Source organism: Octopus sinensis, linkage group LG3 (genome assembly GCF_006345805.1).
Source record: "Octopus sinensis linkage group LG3, ASM634580v1, whole genome shotgun sequence".
NCBI lineage: Eukaryota > Metazoa > Mollusca > Cephalopoda > Octopoda > Octopodidae > Octopus > Octopus sinensis.
In genome coordinates, this window is record NC_042999.1 from 12,829,729 (window position 1) to 12,857,210 (window position 27,482).

The 27,482-nt window shown below is 37.7% G+C and overlaps 1 protein-coding gene across 8 annotated transcripts in view; it reads right to left on the bottom strand.

Annotated features, from left to right (window-relative positions):
• Positions 1-27,482, bottom strand: part of LOC115209688 (DENN domain-containing protein 5B) — a 224,355-nt gene that overhangs the window by 33,337 nt on the left and 163,536 nt on the right. For 4 of the 8 annotated variants that reach the window (XM_029778171.2, XM_036500860.1, XM_036500859.1 and 1 more), the window contains exon 12: positions 18,495-18,591. In XM_029778171.2, coding sequence (XP_029634031.1) covers positions 18,495-18,591 — 97 coding nt within the window. Of the gene's footprint in view, positions 1-5,270; positions 5,397-12,414; positions 12,481-18,494; positions 18,592-27,482 lie in introns of all 8 variants that reach the window. The other 4 variants (XM_029778166.2, XM_029778165.2, XM_029778168.2 and 1 more) reach the window with 2 other exon arrangements.

Genomic DNA, 27,482 nt, shown 5'->3' on the forward strand with positions numbered 1-27,482 from the left:
AAAGTAATAAAATTAAAACATTCCAATATTAGCAAACCAAACATAAATGAACATCAATAATTCTAAAGATATTCCTTGGACACAAATGGTTCGTTTAATGGCAATGATGCCTCATTTTCTCTCATTATCTTAGACTAATAACCATTAAGTAGAGTTTATATTCAACAAGCAATTCTACATCTAAGCATTCTTTGGAATGGAATGACAGCTAATGAAACATTAAAAGCTCAGCATTGATTTACAATGTTGTTGTAATAGTTCTATACATTAGTGGAATAAATAAACTGCTTCAGTCATCTCTTTTGTTTGAACCAAAATAGTTAAATTAGAATTTTAAAATGTAAACAAAAAGTTCTTACCTTATTTTGTTTACTTTAAATTCAAAATCCTTTTAAAACAAACTAGAAACAATAATGAATTAAACCTATTAAAGTTCTTATTCAGTTTCACATGGAAGAATGAGTTCACATTGATCCAAGCAGACAAATTCACTTTAGACATGCTAAAAGATTGTCTATGAAATATTCTACTGAATCTTCAGTGTACAGGAATCCTTTTTGTACTTCTCTTATCATCACTATCTAATTGCTCTTTTTAGCTCCATTCTCATTACTTCCAGCCACTATGTGAGTAGCCGTGTATCTTCCTTACAACAAGAAACCTGTTCTCTTCAGGACTTTTTCTTTCACATCAAAAGCTTCCCTCCTCTCTGCTCTAACTCAATTCAGTCAAAGGGGATCTTAGTCTTCCAAGCAACTTCCAAGCAACTTTGCAAGTTCACTAGTGCTGGTGCTATGTAAAAAAAGGCACCCATTACACTCTGGGTGAGCCATAGAAACCATGCTAAAGACGATATTGGTGAATGGTGTGATCTTTGGACTTGTAGGATTATATTTCAACACATGCAAATATGGAAGATGGTCATTTAATGTTGATGATGATGATGATGATGACTGTACGTGGGAATTTACTCTTTCCATGATCAAACACTAAAGTTTTGCCATTTAACATAATTCTCTGCCAAAAGGAATATTACTAAATAACAAACTAACAGAAGAGTCTGCTCAAAATAGTAGTCAAATTCCCCTCAGAATTACACTTTACCATCTTGAAATTGAAAGAACACACTGGATGATGTAGTCTAGATATACCATGCCTGAGGGAAATACAGGGGTGGTCATGACTAGAATACCTTCAATCAGATGCAATCAGGACTAACTTTAGACTAAATTACAACGAGCAATGAATGAGGCCGCTGTATGGCCACTATGTCTGCTAGAAATAAAAACCAAATCCTCCTCAAAGTATTGTTATTGTCTTCAAAGATAAAAATGGACAGACACACAGGATAATGTAGTCGTCGATACACTATGCCTGAAAACAAAACCTTCTCAATATGAACTGACCTGGGGTTAAACAACAACAACAACTAAATAATCATCATCATCGTTTAACGCCCACTTTCCATGCCAGCATGGGTTGAACGATTTGACTGAGGGCTGGCGAGCCAGATGGCTGCACCAGGCTCCAATCTTGATCTGGTAGAGTTTCTACAGCTGGATGCCCTTCCTAACGCCAACCACTCCGAGAGTGTAGTGGGTACATTTTACGTGCCACCGGCCGGGGGCCAGTCAGGCGGCACTGGCAATGACCTCGCTTGAATCTTTTTACATGTGCCAGTGAAGTGACGTTGGTAACGATCACGCTCAAATGGTGCCCTTTTATGTGCCACGTGTACGGAAGCCAGTTAGCTGCTCTGGCAACGATCACGCTCGGATGGTGCTCTTGGCACCCCGCTAGCATGGATGCCAGTCATCGAATTGATTTTGATTTCACTTGCCTCAACAGGTCTTCACAAAAGAAGGAAAGCTACGCATAAGCGGGCTGGTTACGCTCCTGGCATAGGCCACAGGTTATGGTCTCATTTGGCTTGCCAGGTCTTCTCGAGCACAGCATATTTCCAAAGGTCTTGGTCATTAGTCATTTCTTTGGTGAGGCCTAATGTTCAAAGGTCGTGCTTCACCACTTCCTCCCAGGTCTTCCTGGGTCTACCTCTTCCACAGGTTCCCTCAACCGCTAGGGTGTGGCACTTTTTCAGGCAGCTATCCTCATCCATTCTTGCCACATGACCATACCAGCATAGTCGTCTCTCTTGCACACCACATCTAATGCTTCTTAGGTCCAACATTTCTTTCAAGGTACTTACACTCTGTCGAGCATGCACACTGACATTACACATCCATCAGATCATACTGGCTTCATTCCTTGCGAGCTTACGCATGTCCTCAGCAGTCACAGCCCATGTTTCACTGCCATGTAGCATGGCTGTTTGTACACATGCGCCATACAGTCTAGCTTTTACTCTGAGCGAGAGGCCTTTTGTCACCAGCAGAGGTAAGAGCTCTCTGAACTTTGCCCAAGCTATTCTTATTCTAGCAGTTATACTTTCAGCACACCCTCCCCCACTACTGACTTGGTCACCTAGGTAACGGAAACTATTCAACTACTTCTAGTTTTTCTCCCTGGAATGAGGTGGAAGTTGGTCTCTGAAATAATATGTTTCCTAATATCCCTTTCTTCAAAGCCCTTGGCAATGTTGGGGTGGTAGGCGTGGAATTTCAATTTGTAAAAAAGGGTAAACATTCCAGAAAGAATGAAAATAAAGGGCAAATAATATTGAGTAAATCCAATGACAGTGAATCACGTGAACAGAGATGAGAATAAATAAGAGCAGATCAGCAGTTGCAAACAGTGATGCGTCTCAACACTAATGAAACCATAGCTGAGGTTCATTGAACCACACAACCATAGCTGAGGCTCAGAATAAAATATGTGGAAAAAAAAAACCCTTGAACTAAATCTGTAAAAATAAAAACAAAAGCAACAAAGATCAGAAAAGTTGAAAATAAACAAAAGAGACAAAACAAACGAGGAAAGAGGCAAAAAAAAGGAATAATTAAACTAATAAGTCGAAGCAATGTTATTCGTTTAGACCAGTGGTTCTCAACTAGAGTCCATATGGCCCCTGAGGGTCCATATAAGATTGTTTGGGTGTCCATGCAACAACATAGTAAATTGGGGATCCACAACAGTATCTTAAGGGCTCCTGAAAAAATTTTGCTTTAGATGTATGTACTGCAAGAAACAGCTGGGTTTCTTTCTCTAATATTTCACAGAGTTTAACCTACACAAGTTAATGTGTGGAAAACAATAGAGGGATTTTGAAAGAAGTGTCTATAAAACTAGCTTTTAAACATTGAATGGCTATGTTGGGGGAGGGGTTCCACCAGAATAAAATAGTAATCAAAGGAGTCCATAGATAAAAAATGGTTGAGAACCCCTGGTTTAGACTAAAAATAGAAATAATCTCCTATTATATATATAAAAAGAATTGAGTCTGTTTAGTTGATATCTGCAAACAAATAAAGAATATTAAACAAAAATATCACCAGATATTTTATAAAATAATCTGGAAGGGATATAAACATCACACAGATCCTGGTGTTTATTTCCAAACTTCTTAAGCATCAGGCCATGCCCACACCCTCTCTTCTGTCATAGAATATTGTCTCCCAGCAATATAATCAAACATTTCTGTTATAGAAATCTACCAGAATAATCTTAACCTTCTGCATTGTCTTTTCTTTATCCTTCCACAGTCAACATCTCCTAAGTGGAATCATTGTTGTGGCCAGTGCTGGTGACACATGAGAGGCACCTGCACCAGTGAAATGTGAGAGACACCCGTACCAGTGACACACGAGAGGTACCCATGCTGATGACACATAAAAGGTACCTGTGCCAGTGACTCATAGAAGGTACCAAGCTGGAGACATGTAAAAGGCACTCGTGCTGGTGATGTAAAAGACAGCCAGTCCAACATGGTGTGGTTGCCATTAGGAAGGGTGTCCAGCCATAGAAACCAAGTCAAAACAGAGACTGGAGCCTGGTGCAGCTCTCTAGCTCCAGTCAAGCAGTTTTGCCCTTGCCAGAATGGAAAATGAATGTTAACTGATGATAGTGAACCATATTAATAATAGTCAAAGGGAATATCAAACTGGGGTAAGCTTATTTCAACTCCACAGAGTTAGAAACACAACCTAAGGAGAATAAAAACAAAAACAAAACCACCCTAAATAAATGTTAAAAGGAATACAAATCTTTGCTGTTGCCTAAAATTATATTAATGGGGCGGCAGTGAAACAGAAATATTCTCCTTGTCCTTAATCTATCTGTTATTCTGTTACATTTAATCAGAAAACTTTAAGAACACTATCAAATGAACTGGCTGAATATTTCATTAATTTCATAGATCTGTGAGTGATCTCAACTTCAGCTATTTTCTCATATTCCAAGGTTTTACAACACAATATCACTACAGTTTGTTTTTGTAGTGATTTATCATTACCCATTGTTGCTAACTTAAAAGGAATTTGATAGAATCTTTGTTGTGATTATCTACAGCTGTGGATATTGATTAAAAGATAAATGAAAAAACAAAAAACACGTGATAAAACTGTTATGCATAATATACATTTTAAGTAAAACTAAAAAAAACATTAGATAAAAAAAATAAATGAAATTCAAATTAACAAAGTGCATGCTTAATAACAATAGCAATAACAACCACAATCATAATTTTATAACCTAAATATTATAAGGAAAAACCCAAGAAATGTAAAATGAAAAAGAAACAAATATACATATGTGAAACAAATAAGAAAAAATGAAAGTATAGCAATGAGACAATGATATAAGCAAAAGTTGGGAGAGAGAGTGAAGTGCAGGAGAGAGGGGAAACAGATGGAGGGATGTAGTAAAAGCAGTGGTGAAGTAGGAAGGAGGTAGGTTGGAATTAGTAGGAGAGAGAAAATCGGTTGGACAATGTGGCGAAGGTATTGATTGTGATAACTGGGGGACTGGCAAATGTATATAGTCTGGGGAGAAAGCAGTAATAGATAAAATAATAAGGAAATTGAAAATAATTAACAAGTAATAGTTGATAGAAAAAAAAAACACACGCACAGATAACAATGTAAATGGTTATATGTATCACCATGACAACTAGCAGGCAAGCTTAAGTTAGGCAGCAAACATGCAGAAATGTTGGTGTTGATAGGTTAACTTGAAAGCAACTCAGAACAGAAAAACACCCAGATGTGGCGCCTCTGTTGAAGAGCAAAGGTTAAAAAAAGGAGAAAATGGTGATATCTGAAGAGACATTTATGTATGTTATATATCAGATGTATAAGACACAACGGAACACTTACTTCCGGCATGAAAGTCAGCAACAGGTGGTGTCAGATAGTTCATAAGGTTCGTGGAATTTTGAAGCAGACCCGGTACCAATGTTACCATTTGAGTAGCTGCCACCTGTAGGCTGCCAGCAGTGGCCGCTGATGTCCGAAGAAGTGAATATTATATAAATTAATATTTGAAAAACAGGTCGGCTAGGAGGAGGCTAAGGAGTAAGGGCTGTGGAAAATACTTGCTTTTAGCATATTTTGCATTGTCGGAGTGATGGGTGGAGATCAGGCATAAGTCTGTAGGTTAAGTGTTTTACTATTGACTGGAAGTATTCTATTTTGCTTATTCAGTCAACAAAATGTTGTAAGTGAAAGAGCCGCACATTTAAAGAAGACTATTTCTTGAAAAAAGCCTCACTACATACAATGTATGAGATGAATTATGCAGAGAGTACATTAAGACTGAACTCAAGTTGTTTAAGATTTCAAAGAAATCCTAAATGCTGTAATAATGACAACTGATGGAAACAGCAGCAGAAAATCACATTGATGCAGTTATTCAAAGTAGATAATAACAGGGGACATTCTTCTGGTGCATCAGGAACTATTTCTAAATGATTCTGATTCTAAAAACCTTGCAGATTAAGAATACAAAATTTGAGGCTTCTTAATTTTGGTATATGGAACTTGTAACAGTCTATATTTGAAATGCAGTAACTATGCTATATATATATATGTGTGTGTGTGTGTATACATACACACACGAGGGGTGAGGCTGAAAAGCTCCTGGCTTTGGGTAAAAGAAAATAGAAGAGGATCCGTTAATTATGATTTTATTCAACATATTCCCCTCCCAGATTCACATACTTATTGCAGTAGTCTTTCAGCTTTTCTAAGCCCTGTAAAAGAACTCAGGTCTTTTGTGATACCCTAAAATCCAGGAACTTTTCAGCAACCACTCATATATACCCTAAATATAATTGGATAATTCCTGCACAAATTACTATTTCAACATCAAATCTTTTCCTGTCTATGGAATAATTAATTGCACTTTAGTTTATTCTTTTTGATGCCAACCCACCTTTTGGAACTGTGCTCTGGATATAAACTTCATGTTTTTAAATTGATCTAAATTAAAAAACCACCTTCCATCAAAATGTTTTAGGTTCGAGACACTAGTGCAACAACAACAAAATCATTTTACAGAAGTCTTCATTATTTTCAAAGTTAATTGAAACAGAGACAGTATAGGGTAACGAAAGGGTTAAGGAATATGAATAGCTTTTCTATATCCTGACCACCTTTTCACAATAAGCAATGCATATATATTCATGGAAGCTATTGCAATAATTCTGTTTCTTGGGCACACAAGCTCCCTACTAAGCAGCAGCAGCAGGACAGCAGGAGCATCTAGATCACTACAATGATAGGAAACTAGTTTTAGAAAAGAGGAGCACATCAAATTCTACTGATTGCAAACTCTTCTGTTTGAGGGACTACAACATAAGAAGCTCAGGGTTTCTCTCACAAACTACATATATCCTATTTAGAATATTAGAGATAATAGTTTCCAATTTAAAAAAAAAATTCAATTCATTGCTTCAGTGAAATTTAAGGAATTGCAAACTAGCGATGCGAATTGTGCGGTAACAGTATTGCTATTATTGTTCTTGTAAAAAAACAAAAACAATTACTATTATCATTATCATTATTATTATTATCATTAAGGTAATGCGCTGACAGAAGTGTTGAGAAAATGCTTAGGATTTCTTCCATTTTTACGTCCTGAATTCAAATACTGCAAAGGTTAATTTTTGTCTTTCATCCTTTTAGGGTCGATTAAATAATTACCAGTTGCATACTGGGGTTGATGTAAATGACTTAATTCATTCCCCTAAATTTGAGGCCTTGTGCTTCCAACAGAAAGGATTATTATAAAATATTTTTCCTTCCATAACTCCAACTCTGGAGTTAAAACAAGCCAAAGAAGAGGGCAAAAAGAAATGAATAAACTGATGAAATTTAATTCTAAAATAAATTGCTAGTCTTGTAAACTAATACAATTGTAGTAGTTTTGAGTTGTGAGAATTGTACAGACATTTCCTTACTCTAATTATATGTTATTTTGTTTGTTTCTGTTTCACTAAATCATTACCTTTTTATAAGTGCATCTCCTTTCCTATTATTGTCTCCTTTCCTTTTTGCAAAACTGCCAGCTGTTCCCATTGATTTTTATATTGCCCTCCCTCCCACTAACACTTGTTACCTCCCCTCCATCTCCTTTATTCTTCACTGTCAGAATTTCTCACTCCCTACTCCCACCGCCACCACTCATCTCCCCACCCCCTCCATGAAAGTTTCTGTCCCAAATATTAGATTTCTCTTTTCCACATGGCATAACAAAATCCAATTCTACTCAACGAGTTTCCAGCTCTATTATAATTATTATTGTAATTATTATTATTTGACAACACTGATCACTAGTTTCTTCAGATTCCACTGTTACACAACATTAAACTATTTTCAAAGTCAAACAAAAGTTTCAGATAATCATAAAAAAATTAAAAACAATGGTTAGTAATTTCCATTACACACATTTTTTTTTAATTCCACAAAAGTAAAGAAAAAACAAATTAAAAACAAAGAAATAACAAAAGAAAAAACAAAAATATTTTAAAAGTAACATTTTCTTTCACACCATGTCAATATTTTCTGTCAGTTGAGACATATCGAACAACACAAACAATAGCATCATCATTCATTCATTTCCCAAAATAGCTAAATCTTTTGTTCTTTGGTTGATGCATCATCAAAACACTTAAAACTTGGAGGGATTATTTCCAGTTGGCAATCAGAGAATCTAGAACAGCCTTCGGTCATTAAGAAACAGTTTCGACCAGTATTTCTTGACCTTCTTTGCCATACCTCCCTTTGATTTTCTAAAAGAAAAACAAATGTAAGCCCAACTACAAACAAAAGCATTGAATGAATGAATGAATGAATGAATGAATGAATGAATGCATGCATGTATGGAACTGTCTGCTTCATCATAGGATCAACAAGCTTGCTGAGCCTGAATGATTGCAAGATCATGCACTGTATACTATACAAGCCAGTCTGATTACTGCCAGCACTATTCAAGCTGTGTCATCTCTGATGACCTCTGCCTAGGCCCTGAGATCAGCAGGCAAATTGAACAAGCATCCTCCATATTTGCCAGGCTCACAAAGAGAGTCTGGGAAACAAGAAACTAGCAGCAAACATCAAGATTGCTGTCCATAAGGCATGCATCTTCGGCACAGTGAGTCATGGAGCCCCTACTCCATACAAGAGTGGTGTCTCAATGTCTTCCAGCTTTGTAATCTGAAATGCATCTTGGATATCAAGTGGACTGAGTCACCAACACTGAAGCCCTTAACCATGCCAAGATGCCCAGCAAATTCATCCTGCTCCAGCAGTGCCCTCTGTACTGGTTCAGTCATGTATGCCAAATGAGAGGATCCCAAGAGACCTCCTCCTCCTGTATAGGGAATTGGCCATTGACACAAGGACGACCTCATCTTCATTTCAAGGATGTCTGCAAGAGAGATGTGAAGTCAATAGATCTGGACGTTATCAGATGAGAGGAGGTCACAAAGGATCACCCTTGCTGGAAACAAATACTGCAAAAGGGAAGAGAAACTGGAATCTACCACACACTAAGTAAAGAGAAGCCAGTAGCTCTGGTAGAGAGCTTCTTCAAATGCATTTGCTGTATGCATGACTGCCACTCCCATGTGGGCCTCTACAGTCACAGACACTGCATATTCTCCAAGTGAAGATTCATCTCTCAGGACCGATGGATGCTTACTACTATCCAGCATGAAACTTGATGTAGCTCACATATAACTTCTCTACTCCTTAAATTACTCACTCACACACACACACACACACACACACAATATACTGTTTCATGAAGGTAAGATCAACAAAAAGTACTCAGTTTGGTGAGAGATAAATATTGTTTAATGAAAACAGTATATATTATTTTTATGAGCTACTAATAGTTTCACTGCATGAAACTATCAGTTACTGATAAAAATACTGTCTTTATTAAACTCTGTTGGTAACTAAGGGCCTCTTCCTCAGAGTGAAAGGCAGATTGTATGATACCCGGCAGTGAAACATTGGGCTGTGACCGCCAAGGACATGCGTAGGTTTGAAAGAAATGAAGTTAGTATGCCTTGCTGGATGTGCAATGTCAGTGTGCATGTTTGACAGAATGTAAGCGTCTTGAGAGAAAAGTTGGGCATAAGAGGTATTAGATGCGGTGTGCAAGAGAGACGACTGTGCTGGTATGGTCATGTGATGTGTATGGAGGGGGACAACTGTGTAAAGTAGAGGGAAACTATGAAAAGGGATCTACCTCAGGAATTCCTCAGAATATGTTGAGTATATAAAAAGATGATAGAGCTAGAAAATGGAACATAGGAGAAACTATTGCTCACAATGGTCATTTCGACCCACCCTGCATTGATCCCTCGTGGGTGGGGTACTGTGGTGCACCCCTCGGTGCAGAAGTGTCTCATCCAGTGATGTAATAAAGGGTATCTCATTAAACTCTGTTTTACTACAGCATGTTGTTAATACAGTTGAAGACAGACTACACAGTAACATATAATTATGGACTGTTCTTAGAACCAATATACATGAATGTAGCAGTTGATTAGTACACATGCTACATGCATGAAATTATTGCTGTATTGATATTGCTTCAGGTTATGTTTCATGATTTGATGAAATAGCCTAGCTTGACAAGACATGTCCCATGGAACACACCATTGCAACATGTCTATGTTTCACTAAACTTGGATATAGACATGGCACATGTCTATGTGTATGTACACATCTATGAATATATGTATATAGGTGATTTTGTGTGTGTGTGTGTGTGTGTGTGTGTGTGTGAGTATGTGCCTTTCTACATAAGCAAATGTTTATAGAAGCACAAGCACAAGAGTGAAAGGAAACATATAGGTATATAATGGGAGCAGGCGCATGCATATATATATGTATACATGAGCATATGTTATATATAAATGTGTATATATATATATATATGAGAATATATATAAATATATATGTAGGAGTGGGTAAATGTGTGTGCGTGTGTGTATAAGAATATGTTGTGATATGTGTATGTGTGTACCATAGCCACTAAAAGATTTATGATCAACAAAAGCTCCTGACCTTGTCAGCTGGAACCTCCACTACCTTGGGTCGCAGCATGATACAAGAATGGCGGGTCGTTAATCAAAGAGTTAAATGACATCTACCTAACTGCAGATAGGAGAGAGCAATGTGTATACCCAGGACTGCAAGTGTGGGTACAGTAGTAACTATAGGTAGCTACTGAGTCACATAATGTTTTACTTTATTCTATGTTTTTATTCTTATTTTTCTAAATTACTCTCTGGCTTTGTTTATAATGTTGCAACCTCACCATTCCTAGCCAACAGCTTAAACCAAGGTCACTAACAACATGCTGCATTAAAACCAAATGAAACAGATTTTATCTAACGAGATACCCGTTTATAACATCACCTGATGAAATGCTTCTGCACTGATGGATGCACCACAACCAACTGAACAGTACCCCCACCCATGGGGGATCAATGCAGGATGGCTTGAAAGGATCACTGTGAGTAATGGAGTGTCTTGTATCTTCCATTTTCTGTCGCTATCATTTGTTTTATATATATATATATATATATACATATCAACATTGTTAACTGTCTGCCTTCCACACTGGCATTAGTTGGACAGTTTGACAGGATAGTTTGGCCAGATAGAAGACTACACCAGACTACTGTGTCTGTTTTGGCAGGGTTTTTATGGATAGATCTCATGCTTAACACCAACCACTCTGCAGAGTGGACTTTGTGCTTTTTATGTTGCACCAGCACAGGCAGGGTCACCAAGCTTCATATACATATATATTGCAAATAAGTAACAAGGATGTCCAGGTATTAGTGCATTACTGCTGTTTCAGGCAGCTCCATTTAATCAAACAATGCAAGCATTACATCAATTCGAAATGCACTGCTGCCTTCGGATGCATTAGACCATAGAGGATACTCCATCATAATTTTTTTAGCAAATATTTCATAAGAACTAGTGAATAATATTATAGCAGAATTCTGCTACAATAATAGCAACAAGCATGTAATTCTTTTATTCTCTAGTTCTGATGAAATGTTTGCTAAACAATTATAATGGAGTATCCTGTATGTTGAATACTTAAATGGTTTCATGCATCCAAAGAAGGTGGTGCATTTCAAATTGATGCAATTCTTGCATTGTTTGATTAAATGGAGCTGCCTGAAATGGCCGGAATGCACAAATACCTGGACATCCATGTTACTTATTTGCATTTTATTCACCTTACTTTGTGTGGATAATACCAGACTGATTTGGTGCCTCAACTTAGGTACCTAATTCAACTGAATCTTAATTATTTCTCTCCATATATGGTGTGTGTGAAGCTTTTTTTTTGCAACTTCTACTCATTTGTTACTTATCACCAATTTCTCAAGTAACCAATGCCTCACCAAAATATTGTCAACACCCCATTCGCTGAGAAACACTGGTGAAGAAGGACAATGAATTCTGTTCAAGAGACACTAAACTGATTCACAATAATAATTCATAATCTTTATCCCTATATGGTGAATTAAATATATTTGATGTAAGATCAAAGACTTAAAAAGCATCAGCTCTGATAGTTCCGTGTGTAGTGATTCTTTACTTTTCTAAATTTAAAATTCTGGTGTTGAACCATCCACCCAATAAAAGAACTTCTCAGAACCTTAAAAAAAAAGTTATACTTTACCACACCTTGATAAACATATTCAGAGGAAGACACACATATATACACAGTATCATTAACAAAGAATCATTTCAAATGAAGAAGGGATTAACAAAGAATAGAAAACAACTTTTGGTTAGAATTACATATCAGAAATCTAACAAAGCATCAAGGAACATTGGTTATATTTGAATTATTGAATTAGAACAAAATGCTGCCATGCACAAATGGCAGAATCGCCCGACTTGTTTGAAAACATGCTCCTTAGTCAGGTGAGTGTTCCACTGCAATAAGCATGCACATCTCGTTTGCATTACTTACTGCAGAGAGGGAAATAGGCATCCATTAATGCTTTCAGCTCGTTGAAGCCATGGCTACTTCTCTTTCCTTCAATAGCACAAGAACACCATTAAAGGGTCAACTCCATAACCATAGAAAGACAAAACAAACAACATAGCCAATTCACTCAATCATCATCATCATCATTCTAATGTCCCCTTTTCCATGCTTGAATGTGTTGGATGGGGTTTATTCAGGTAGAGTTTCTACAGCTGGATGCCCTTCCTGTCACCGACCCTCGCCTGTTTCCAAGCAAAGTAATATTTCCCCACGGCTAGACATGTCTATGCGGAAGATTAGAAATGAAGGACACTGCTTGTATAACAGTGACACTCATTTACCACCAACACCACACACACCAGGCTTCTTTCATTTTCTATTTACCAGATTCGATCACAATGCTTTGGTCAGCCCAGGGCTAATGTAGAAAACAAAATGCCACACAATGAGCCAGAACCTACAATCATGTTGGGAAGCTAACTTCTCAACCATAGTGGTCCAGAAATATGAAATACTAAACTAAATACCATTGTACTGACTTAATGTTTCACCATTACTACTGCTACTACTACTATTTTTGTGATTTGTCAATGTTGATATCTGACCTAAAATAGCTGATGGATCCCTATTTTACCAGGCAGGGTACTTACATTGTGTAAAAACAACTGCTTATCTCTATCGGCTCCAACATGGAAAAGGGATAGGTGTAACAGTGCTGTACCAGTCTTGGAAAACTAATAGTCAAAACTATCCTGTTGACTTCAATTACTGAAACTGGACCAGTAGCTACACTGCTATTGTTCCTCTCTGCTAGTACACTTTTAACAATTATAAACAGCTATACAGAAAGAGCAGTAAAGTAAATAAATAAAGACATATATGAAACCCAGGTCAGTAACAATGTAGAATGTATGGCAGCTGAGACTAAATATGTCAGTGAACAACCCTCAATTGTGAATTAGATAAAAAAAAAAAAAAATTTTTTTTAATCGGATGAATCAGTTAAAAAACAAAAGTGTTACACAAGTAAAAATTTAAAAACTGGAAATGTCTAACATCAATTCAGACACATAACCAGTTATTATTGGGTGACTCTAAACAATTATGTTTAAACAATTCCTGACAGAGAAATAGGTTTAGCAAAATTCAAGTACTCTGGATAAGCAGGTCTATGAGGGAACAATGTGACAATTTTTAGACAAATGTCAGTCTTTGATTCACACAATGTCTATGATTATTCCATCTTTATTTGGAATTATAGAAATTACCTTTGCTAATGACCCTCATATTGAAGTTACCTTTGCTGACAATCCTTCAAGTGACCCTTACTTTCCCAATCTTGTTTCAATTAAAGCCACCTTTTCTCTGTTAAAACAAAAGCTTTTATATGAATGCACCTGTCAGTAGTGAAGGCCTGTGGCCTAGAGATTAGGGTCTTGTGCCCAATCATAATATCATGGGTTCAAATCCTGAACCAGCAGGTAGCTGTGTCCTTGAGCAAGACACTTCATTTCCAGTTGCTCCAACCTATTCAGCTGAAAAGAAGTACAAGCCAGGTGCTGGTGGTGCACCCCCGACCCCTGCCTGTGTTGCTGTGTAATGGGTGAGAGGCATTCAGAGAGTATCTGATTCTACTCAGAAGCACATAACAAGCCTAAAACAAACTATACTTAGGATTGACAGCTGCGTTCCATTTTAAGTAGTTTTAACACACACGCGCACACACACACGCACGCACGCACGCACGCACGCACGCACGCACGCACACACGCACACACACACACACACACACACACTGCTTGATGTCTGGCAAGATAATTATTTTTTTTTTATCTTTATAAGTTGTACAATCATAAATATTTCTAAATCTCCAATGAATTCTCTGCAAAATATAAGGAAGTGCAATGAGAGTGATTGGGTGTGGAACCTGTGTAGCGTTTCTTGAATATGAATGTCGCTGGTAAGCTGTAAGACAGAGAGTAGAGAAAGAGAAGAGCATTTCTTGATTAGCTTCAAATGAGTCCCAGAATCCAATTCTCTGATCCAAGTTTTGTATCAAAATGTTGCCAACAAAAATCACCACGAACATTATATCATTCCAATTTCCATGGTTTTAAGTGATTCCAATACATACATGTGTGTGTGTGTGTGTGCGCGCGCGCATATATAATATATATATATTCTTTTACTTGTTTCAGTCATTTGACTGTGGCCATGCTGAAGCACCTACCTTAAAGAGTTTTAGTTGAACAAATCAACCCCAGGACTTATTCTTTGTAAGCCTAGTACTTATTCTATGGTTCTCTTTTGCCAAACCACTAAGTTATGGGGATGTAAACACACCAACATCAGTTGTCAAGCAATGGTGGAGGAACAACACACATAAATATAAGCATATATATGACGAGCTTCTTTGAGTTTCCATCTATCAAATCCACTCACAAAGCTTTGGTTGGCCCAAGGCTATAGATGACATTTGCTTAAGGTGCCTTGCAGTGGGACTGAACCTGGAACCATGTGATTGAGAAGCAAACTTCTTACCATACAGCCATGCCTCTATCTCTGTGTGTGTGTGTGTGTGTGTGGTGTGTGTGTATGTATGTATGTATGTATGTATGTATATATATATATATATATATATATTATATATATATATACACACACACACACACACACACACACACATGTATGCATGTGTGTATATATATGTGTGTGTGTGTGTGAGTGTAAATACTGATTCTTTAAACTAGACAGGTAAGGGAATACATAGGTGGTATCAAAAATTCTGTGGACAAGTTCTGTAGCGCAGCAACAGATGGCAGCACAAGGTCACGTACGTAGTGAGAGCAAGCAGTGACCTTCGTGAGGCAGTGTGCTGAGTGACATTGTTGTGTTTACTTCATAAGTTGTAAAATTTGGGATTTTGTGATCACGTGGATGCTGTAGTCTGCGATTTTTGTCATGGACAGGAAGTTGGAACAAAGGGCGAATGTGAAATTTTGCATTAAACTCGGGAAGTCTGCTATAGAGACATTGAGCATGCTCTGGCAAGTTTATGGTGATGAAGCAATGGGTTGGACGCAATGTTTCCAGTGACACAAAAGCTTGAAAAGCAGAAGAACATCCCTGGAAGACGACGAGGAATCTGGAAGAGCTGTCATGACACCCTTGGAAATATGGGGAAAATTCAACAGCATGGGTATCATCAGAAGACAATCAACAGCATGGCTGATGCTGCCCATGCTGTTGTATAGTTCTGTGCAGGCAATCCTAACATCTGAATTGAACATGTGGTGTGTCTCTGCTGCCAAGTTTGTTCCCCAGCTGCTGACCCCTGAGCAGAAAGAACGTTGCATTGAAGTCTGTCAAGATCTTCGTTAGTGTGCTACTGATGTCAAGGATCATTACTGATGAGCGTTGGGTCTACGGCTATGACCCCCAAGACGAATCAGCAGTTATCATAATGGAAGGGCCTTTCATCTCCAAGACCAAACAAGGCACAACAGAACTGAAGCTCAATCAAGGGCATGCTCATTGACTTTTTTGCGTTTTCAACATCCATAGTGTTGTGCATTCAGAATTTGTCCCCCAGGGCCAGGCCATCAACCAAGAGTTCTACTGGGATGTTTTCAAACATTTGAGGGAGGACATTCAATGAAAGTGACCGGATCTGTGAAGTGGCAAACAGTTGGATCCTTCACGATGACAATGCACCCTGTCACCGAGATCTCACTCAAGAGTTTCTCGCCAAATGTAACAAGGTATTACTTTCATGCTTGCTCTATTTGCCAGAGTTAGCACCTGCAGAATTCCACCTTTTCCCCAAGATGAAAATGCAACTCAAAGGTCATTGCTTTGATACTGTTGTTGAGATCAAAAGCAAATTGCAGGAAGTCCTCTTCTAGCTCACAGAAAATTACTTCCAGGCTGGGTTCCAAAAGTGGCAGGAATGCTGGAACCAGTGTATTGCTGTGCAAAGTGATTGTTTCAAAAGAGATGATGTTATTAGAACTTAGGTAAATAAATGATTTTTTATTAAATATAGCTAGTCCAGGAACTTCTTGATACCACCTCGTATACATACAAGTATGCATGTATAATTAGAAGTACACCACCAATTAACTTTGGTAACAGAGCCATGCCAGATTATCCATCTCGTTTGATTAAAAGGAATCATATAACAATAATTGTAAATAAATTCCTAGGAGACAGCTGACATGTTATGAACTTTTTTCACTACTAACCCTTCAAGATATATCTTTGTTTATTCACTAAAAACCTGTTATAAAGTTGGAAATATTCTTCCAAGCTTTCAACTATAATTATATAAAGATACAAATCAAATCAAATCAAAATAGACAAAATAGATGAACATCAATGGAATTTGTATCTTGTGGTACCAGTGCCTGTGGCACACAAGAAATCCATCAGTGCCGTAGTCAGTGCGGTGGGCACATGACAAACACCATCCGATCGTGGCCGTTCGCCAGCCTCATCTAGCACCTGTGTCGGTGGCACATAAAAACACCATCCGAAGACCCGGCAAGACTAGTCAGGCCATAACCCATGGCCCCTACCTGGGACGTAGTCAGTCCACCTGTGCATACCTTCCTTCTTGTGACACTTGTGAAGACCTGTTGAGGCAAGTGAAAATCAAATCAAAACAAATCAAAATAGATGAACATCAATGGAATTTGTATCTTTGTGGCACGTGGCACATAAGAAAACCATCCGAACGTGGCCGTAGCCAGTACCGCATCGACTGGCCTCCGTGCTGTGGGCACGTAACAAGCACCATCCGATCGTGGCCGTTTGCCAGCCTCATAAAAACACCATCCGAGCGTGGCCGTCTGCCAGCCTCGTCTGGCACCTGTGTCGGTGGCACATAAAAACACCATCCGAGCGTGGCCGTCTGCCAGCCTCGTCTGGCACCTGTGTCGGTGGCACATAAAAAACACCATCCGAGCGTGGCCGTTTGCCAGCCTCGTCTGGCACCTGTGTCGGTGGCACATAAAATCACCCACTACACTCTCGGAGTGGTTGGCGTTAGGAAGGGCATCCAGCTGTAGAAACACTGCCAGATCTGACTGGACTGGTGCAGCTTTCGGGCTCCCCAGACCCCAGTTGAACCGTCCAACCCATGCTAGCATGGAAAGCGGACGTTAATTGATGATAGATGATGATGATGATACAAACATTTAAAACAAAATCTAATGCCCTGCACTAACTTCCTAACCACTGGGCCCTAACCCTAATCCACCCTTGAAACAACTGTGAAGGGTCTATATTTACCTTTTCCTCTTCCATGCTGGGAGACTGTATTCTCTGCAATGAAGTTGTCTATTAACTTATTCTTCAGAGTGACGGTTCTTAGGGAGTTAATACATGGTGTTAGATTTTTGTTTTAAACATTTGAACCCCTTCCATATTATTATAGTGAGGGGTTCGTGCCTTCCTGTTATATTACTTGAGAAGAAACAGGTTTGTGCTGTGAAGGCTCAGTAGTGAAAAGACTATGAATAATGTTTGTGAGAAATTTCAATGCCTTTACATAATTATCTTCAGATTAAAAGTGATATTGAAGCATCAGTTGGCAGATGTGTGTGTATGTGTATTATTATTACTATTATTCAGATAACACTATAGTCTTGTGACAGCCAATTTCTTTTGTTATTGAATGGTTTCATGCTGAAAATGGAAAGGCAAATTCAGCAATAGTTGAGCATGGACGTGTGTGTATATTTGTGTGTGTAGTTTATTTTACCACTGCTAGAGAAATAACAAACATGATTAAAGCCATTGGAATGGTGTGGTTCCAAACAAAACATTAAAAACATCCAATCCACTATTTTTTGTGATGACCATCACTGCAGAGCTTATATTAACATAAAAAAGAAACATAGCAGTATTTCATTAAAAGATAACCAATGTCATATTACAGGTTTACATAATTAAATGACATAACGAACATGAGAAATACACACAAAGAAAGTTAACAGAATAAAAAAAACAGGGATGATCAACAGAAAATTTGTAGACCAAACTAAGTGTTTAATACCCACCTGGAGTCAAAAGTTTAGGATCAATGGGTTTTCCTGCATCAATTATTGTCTCTAATTCAAGGAAACTCAGCATATGTGACCAAAATGCTGATTTACCCTAGAAATAAATAAATAAATAATAACAATAATAATAACAATAATAACAACAACAACAACAACAACAATAATAATAATAATAATAATAATAATAATAATAATATAATAATAATAAGGAACACCGGGGGACGTTTAAGATGTAAGAAGGAAAATTCAGAGCTCCGAAATCTATCCACAAACATCGAAAACAAGGACATCCTATGGAGCCAAAGTTTTACTAACAAAGAATTGGACTGTATCCGAGTAAGTAATACTAATTGAAATTTATTACTATTTTCGAAACGAAATGATGTATTTTGACTCGATATCATCTCCACCTCTAACGCAACACATGTAAACATGCGTGGAACATCACGATCATCCCCGACCCCAAACACCATGTACAAAGGAACTACGAAGAAATTAAATGCCACCGATACTATTCAACCCAAGAATAACAATCGAGCGGTACGTACATTAAACTTACAACAAAAAATGTACGAAAAACTACACGTGCGAAATAATGTGACAACAGAAATAAACGGACCGGTACCCTACGAAAATGACGACCGTCAAAATAATGGGCCGGACGTTGGACCTCATGTCCCGCAAATAAAACCCAAAAGACATAAATGGACACGTGAGGAATACATTTCTATCTTACACGCATACTTCACAGCAGTACTCTACTCAAAAAATGAAAATACAACAACACATACAAATAAAATATGGAAGGAAAATATTAGAGATATAGACTTGGATACAGCAATGAACCCTAATAAATTAGCTAACGTACGAAGATACATTCTCAACACAAAAAAAATATCAGAAATAGAAATAGAACACCTAAAAGAAAACATACACCAGGAAAATGTAGATAGAAGCCACACAACAATGCCCAATAATATAAACACTGAAACTGTAAAACACGAAGACAAACGCAACATTCCCAACAAACACGATGTAAACAACGAAGGGGAGCCTAATGGTTATGATAATATAAAAAATAAAATAATCAAAGAACTGAAAACCACAGAGCTCAAAATGGACCACCGACCATACCTCCCAAGAATCAAAATAAACGAAATAACAACACCTATTATAAAAAGCATAAACCTAGCCGTCACTGAACTGATAGCCACTGAATAAAAAAATAGTGATATCACTGAGATAAATAACCTAATATACGCAGCAGCCACTGCAGCCACAAAAGAAGCTGGATACTCACCCAAACCCGCCCAAACAGGAGTACCACCACCCAAACAAACCCTGTGGATAAATAACATCCAAAGCAAAATAAAAAAAATTAGAAAAGACCTGTCGATTCTTAATGAAATCAGCAAACAATCAACACTACTGAGCAACAAAAAGAGAACAAAAATACTCCGCAAATATAACATCACAGAGAAAGATTTGCCTGAAATAAAAGAAAAGCTGAAGCAAGATATCCTTGCCAAAGCACAAAGGATCCGCCGGTACAAGAAACGCCAACGCTTCTTTGAAGAAAACAAAAAGTTCAACTCCAACCCCAAAAAGTTCTACCAAGAACTGGGCAAAAATAAAATAGAAGTCACTGCAGCACCAACGGCAGAAGAATTGGAAGAATTCTGGAGAGAAATATGGTCGGCGAACGAACCACCAAAAAAAAGGAGTATCAAAATAACAAACTCGGCATCTGAACAACTTTGGACCCCCATAACAACTGAAGAGGTCACCCAGGCACTGCAAAGACTAAGCAACTGGAAGGCACCTGGGCATGACAAGATCCCCAACTTCTGGTTCAAATATCTAACAGGAATGCACAAAAAGCTGGCTGAAAACTTTAACAACGTACTAGCAGAGCCAGAGACAATGCCTGAATGGCTCACGAAGGGGAAAACCATCTTAATTCCCAAATCAAATGAAACAGAAAAACCAGAAAACTACAGACCAATAACCTGCCTCCCTACTATGTTCAAGGCATTTACTGCAGTGATATCACAAAGGCTGAACAAGCACCTGGACGAAAACAAAATGTTCCCAGAAGAGCAGAAAGGATGCCGCAAAGGCTCATATGGCTGTAAAGATCAACTAATGATTAATAAAGCCATAACTGAAGACAGCCACAGAAAGAAGAAAGGCCTCAGTATGGCCTGGATTGACTACAAAAAGGTGTTTGATAGCATCCCCCACACATGGATCCTCGAAACACTAGCCATTAACAAAGTAGCACCAACAATCATAAAATTCATAGAGCACTCTATGAATAAATGGCAAACAGTCCTACACCTCCAAACAAAAGAGGGACTCATGAAAACCAAAGACATCCCCATTAGAAGAGGAATATTCCAGGGAGACACGCTCTCTCCACTCCTTTTCTGCTTGGCACTGTCACCTCTATCTGATATGCTAAATAGAACTGGATGCGGATATAAATGTTACGGCAAAACGATCAGCCACCTTTTATATATGGATGGCCTAAAACTATACGCTGCAAATGACAAACAGCTGGAAACACTATTAAAGACAGTTCATGGATTTACCAAAGAAATAGATATGAAATTTGGATTAGAAAAATGCGCCAAGTAACCATGAAAAGAGGAAAACTAGTTAAGAGCAACAACATCACACTAGATAAAACCAATGAAATAAAAGAATTAGACCAAAGCCAAACTTACAAATACTTAGGAATCCATGAACTAGATAAGACACAACACACACAAATGAAAGAGAAAATAAAAAAAGAATATTATAGACGAGTTAGATCAATACTAAACACAGAGCTCAATGCTAAAAACAAGATAATAGGTATCAACACTTTAGCTGTCCCAGTTATAAGTTACAGCTACAATATCCTTAACTGGACACGAAATGAACTGACCAAAATAGATAGGAAAACAAGAAAAATAATGACAGGATCTAGGATGCATCACCCAAAATCTGACATAGAAAGACTATATATACAACGTATAGAAGGTGGTAGAGGCCTTATACAGCTGGAAAACTACTATAAAATAACCACCATAGGACTGCAAAAATATCTACTTCAGAAGGAAGGAAAACTGATCCAGATAGCGGCAAAACACGAGCAAAACAAAAAACTGTTCTCAGTATTTAAGGAAGCTGACAAATACAAACAAGAAATCATACCACCTAATAAACATGAAGAAGAAGAAGAAGATGAAGAAACAACAAAAGCTATAAAACAAATGAAATCCAAACTAAAAATAGAACAGCAACGATCCATGATAAAACGATGGCAAGAAAAGCCCCTTCGTGGTAAATACTGGACTAAACTAAACGCAAAAGAAATAGACAAAGAAAAATCCCAGCAATGGTTGAGAAGCTCAGGACTCAAAGCAGAAACAGAGGGATTTTTAATTGCAGCACAAGACCAAAGCCTCCCCACCAGAAATTACCAAAAACATGTAAGGAAAAGAAATATTACAAGTAATTGCAGAATATGTGGAGATGGACAAGAAACAATAAATCATATTATCTCTAGCTGCCCAGTCCTGGCTAAGAAGGAATATATTCACAGACATGACAGAGTTGGAACCTACATACATTGGAAGCTATGCCAACATTATGGAATAACAACAGAAAAAAGATGGTATAGGCACACACCAGAAAAGGTCACAGAAAACGAGAAAGCAACCATACTCTGGGATATGCCGATACACACAGATAGAGAAATTAAGGCCAACAGACCAGATATAGTTGTCAGAGATCATGAAGAAAAAAAATGCTTTCTAATTGATGTATCAATACCGGCTGATGACAACGTGTCTCTAAAAGAAATGGAGAAACTCTCAAAATACAAAGACCTGGAAATAGAGGTAACTAGAATGTGGAATCTGAAAACAGAAACAATTCCTGTCATAGTAGGTGCATTAGGCATGATAAAAAAATATTCAGACAAATACATAACAAAAACACCAGGACTTACAAACACATATAACATACAGAAAATTGCACTACTAGGCACTGCACACATCCTACGCAGAACACTTTCCATACAATAACCATCAGAGCATCACAACAAATCACAGCACATACCCAAGGCACACAGAGCTGCGCTCGGTAGTGAAGTGAAAGCACGCTATAAAAATAAAACTACTGAATAATAATAATAATAATAATAATAATAATGATAGAGAATAAAAAAAATTTGCATGATAACTGACATAACATGTCCCAGTGACAACAGGATCGAAAAGAAAGAAGAAAAACTGAACAACTACGATGATTTGAAGTGGGAAATATAAAGGTTGTGGTCAATGAAGAGAGTGGACGTGATAGCAATAGTAATTGATGCCCTTGGAAGTATCAGCACTCAACTACCAACATGGCTCAAAAAGATTGGTACAAATGTAAAGGTAGAACACCTACAATAATCAGCTTTGCTTGGAACTGCAAGAGTTCTTCACAGGGTTCTTGAAGCATGACCAGTAAACAAGTGTCACCTTAGTCTGCTGGCTCTGGACAGCTGACACTTTCCATCATACCCAGCAAAATAAGCTGTGAGTTTTCATCAAATAATAATTATAATAATAATAAGAGCACTCAGAGAGCGCAAACTTCTGCCAAGGCAACACCAATGTCCTCTCAAGAATTAGCTGGAGATGATTTTTAAAATGAGAATATCTGAAATAAACTCGACTGCTCTCACAAATGAGAATACTGAAAATGAACCCGACTGCTCTCAGAAAAATAATCCAGAATCCTTGTTCGGTACCTGATTGATCCCAATGGTAGTCATGGAATGTGAAGGTGGGTGTACGGGCCATGTTTGTAATGCTGTGTGTGTGTGTGTGTTGTCCGCATGGGGACAGAGACAGTTTTCTCTATAAAAGCTTTTTTTAGTCTATCCACTAATATAGTGTCTTTATGACCATTAAGGTCTATAGTGAAAAATTTATCCGTGCATGAAAGAAAACGGAAAGGACCTGCATACGGTGCTGTTAACGGAGGTTTAACAACATAGTTGCGCACAAAAAAGTAAAGAGTCCAAGAAGTAAAGCTTCCTTGAAGGCAGAGCTAGAATTGTCAAGTAGGTAAGAGGTTTTAAAAAGGAGCAATATATTCAAAATTGGTAAAACTAAAAATTATCGAGGATAAATCAAATTTATTATTGTTACTGAATATGTTAGTGTTATTTAATTTCTGAACGGTTTTGCTGCTGTTTGCTTATGTAGTTTGATTTCTTTATCAGTTTCTACTAAGATAGAGACGTGAGTAAAATTGATAATAGAGAAACGAAAATAAAACTTTGGAAATAGTAACGCCACCATAACTTATGTGGAAACCATGATAATGCTTTCAAGGAAGATAATCAGAGAAAGACTTGAAAGTGAATGTAAGATCATAATGCTTCATGTAAAGTAAAGTAAATATAACAAATAATCCAGAATCCTTGTCTGGTACTGGATCAATCCCCAAATCTAATCAGTTTGTGCCAGTCACATCCCTGGATGAATTTCATCTGAATCCATCCAGCAGTTCTTGAGATATCTTGACCACAGACAAACAAACAAACACAACTGGAAATAATACCTCTGCCTTTGCTAAGGTGGAGGTTTTCTGGGATAATCAGCAGCTGCCTCATTGCATTCACTTTGATTTCATCAACATCCTGAAATCTTCTTTGTTTCAAGCGGAATTTGATTTTTGGAAAACGGAAAAGGTTGCAAGGGGCAAGATCTGGGGAATACAGTAGCTGTCAGACTTAGGGAATGCAGTGTCTAGCCAAAAAATGCTACTGAATGGACAGGTGCATTGTCAGGGTGCAATTCACATTGCTTCGACTCGTGCTTTCTTCTGCAACGAATGAACCTTTGTTTTGGGGTCAGAGCCATAGACCCACAATTCATCACCCGTTATGACTGTTTTCAAAAAGTTTCCATTGTTCTCGACACAGTCAAGGAGATCTTGTGCAACTGAAACCTGAGTGTCTTCTTGGTCAGCTGAAAGCAGTTTTGGCACAAACTTGGCAGACACAAGTCTCATACCCAAATCTTCAGTGATAATGGACTGAACTGAACCGCAATTAATCTGCACATCCTCTGATAACTCATGGATGGTGATTCAATGATTTCACCCCACAGCTGCATTCACATCTGCAATATTTTTCTCAGTTCTGCTGGTTGCAGGTCTCCCAGAACGTTTGTCAATGCTGACATTTTTTCAGCCACCTTGGAAATGTCTGAACCACTTGTGTGTGGCTCAAATACTCCTCTCCATACACTTTTTGCAACATTGTAAAGGCCTCTGAGCAGGTATCGCCAAGCTTCTGGCAAAATTTGTGAGCGACAACATTAAAACTTAGTGCGCATGCACAACTGAGTTCAAGGTCAATCTGTGCCAAACGGCTTCACTCTGTCTGCTTTAGCTTTGTTACTATAGCAACAGTACGTTTATTGATCAGACCATATATAGCAGAGTGTAGTAGTGGTAATAATAATAATAATAGTTCTTTGTAATTTCTAACACAAGGCTAGCAATTTTGAGGAAATAGGGGAAGTCAATTACATTGACTCCAGTGTTCAACTGGTACATATTTGATCAACCCCCAAAGGAATTTGAACTCAAAACACAGAGTAAGAAGAAATCACTCCAAACATTTTATCCATTAAAGAAAAGAGTTTCCTAATTGCCTGGAAAGATGAATAAAATGCTTCTCAGTTGGTTTCTGCTGACGAATATTTAGTTATTCACTTAACTGAGTAATTAATATGCAAATGGCTGAGTATTCCTGATGTTTGTACTTATTCCTCAGGCAGAATCAGTGTGACGATGTTACCACACAGCACAATTAATAAATGCAATACAAAAGAAAAATGAAAAGACTGCTCAATAATTTCATAATAAAACAAAGACCTTTTTAAACCAAAAGAGCTTTTGATGTTAAATTTTTAAACTCATTATAATTAGACTTCTAGTTTACATCAGTGGAACAATTTTGTCTTATTTTTTTTTAGCTTTTTTAACGAAGCAGGAAATAATTACTAGGTATTTCACATGTCAGAAATTACACTAAAATTCTCAAAACCTAACCTCACAGTCAAACAATAACCTGCCTATATCTTATAATAGTCACTGGCTTTCTTACAATTGTCATTGCTATATTGTCCCACTTAATATTTCTACCTTTTCTCCTATAAAAACACTTAACTGAATTTCTCTATTCTGGAGATGAAACTCTCACTCTGTCCATTCTCGTGAAAATGTAAATAAAATACTGCAAAACAGCTAAATATTGAGGATTAACTCTTTATACTAACCTGTCCAAGACTAATATTGGTTGTGTGATACTAACTCCCTATTTGAAGTGATCTAAATTAAAATCTTCCATCAAAATTTTCTGTTAATTTACATTCCAAACACTGGCTTAATAAAGACAAAGTTATTTTACTAAACGCTTCAATCTTTTCAAAATTAATTGAAATAAGGCCAGTATATTTCAACAGATTTCAATAGTAACAAAAACAATTAATAATGGTAAAGTTGCTTTACAAAATTTTTCGTTATTTTGGGGCAAGCGAAATCGAAATCGAATTGAACCAGCCAGGATCCCTGGTCTGGTGGTACGTAAAAAGCACTATCCGACTCGTGGCCGATGCCAGCACCGCCTCGACTGGCTTCCGTGCCGGTGGCACATAAAATACACCAATCTGACCGTGGCCGTTGCCAGCCCCGCCTGGCACCTGTGCAGGTGGCACGTAAAAAGCACCCACTACACTCACGGAGTGGTTGGCGTTAGGAAGGGCATCCAGCTGTAGAAACATTGCCAGATTAGACTGGAGCCTGGTGCAGCCTTCTGGCTTCCCAGAACCCCGGTCGAACCGTCCAACCCATGCTAGCATGGAGAACGGACGTTAAACGACGATGATGATGATGATGATAAAGATGGTGTATTTCAGTAGAAATATGGTAACAAAGGGTTAAGCATATTGAGACTGTGTATAAATCATAACAGACAGCTTGTAATCTTGGCTGACACAATAGAATTTAAGCTACTAACTTTTAAAGTGGTCTCTCTCTCAACAAGATGCTATCAACTAACATTCCAATATTTTTCACAATGTTTACTTATGTCTCCAACGAATTGCAGTTTAGCCTTGATTGCACATTTTATAAAATTGAATGGAACAGAATAATGAACTGAGAATACACCAAGTTATTGTATAATGAAGAAAAATAAAAGGAAAACTGATAAGCAAACATTAAAATAAATTATATTTATTTGGTAAAAGAGTATCTATTGAACTTCTAATGTTCTTTAGCTACATATTAACCTAATTTTGGTATCTGTGCATTATTCAAGAAAGTCAATGAAAATTTAAATCAACAAGATGGACAGATAGAGACTTTTGGTCTTTATAGGAAGTAAAATATCTTTCGGTGTCTTTTGTAGCAGTTTGATTTGTGTGTATCAGAGCTGGCATGATAAAGAACTCTCTTCATTTCCTCTTACACCTGTTATATTGATTCTAAGCTATTAGCTCATCTCTACACAAACATGTATTCTTACCATATCTTTTTATATCTAAACCATCTTGATACTTTTTAAATGTTCTCCAGCACAATTTATCCCAACCAATGGAGGGTGGAGGAACAGAAAAATTTATAATCTATGTCTACAGCATCCGTCCCATTGTTAATTTTTCACTGTCTCCCTCCTCAAGGAATTACAGGTGTGATGAACAGGTGTGACTATATAATGAAGTTTCATTCTACTGTGCAGCACCATAAGTGATCTTTTGCTATAACCTCAGGTTGATCAATGTGAGTGGAATTTGGTCAATACAAGCACAAGAATAGCCATGCGGTGGAAGAATTTATTATACAACCACACAGTTTCAGTTTCAGTCCCACTTACCCCTTTGGGCAAGTGTCTTCTAGCATGGCTTTGGATAGACCAATGCTTTGAGC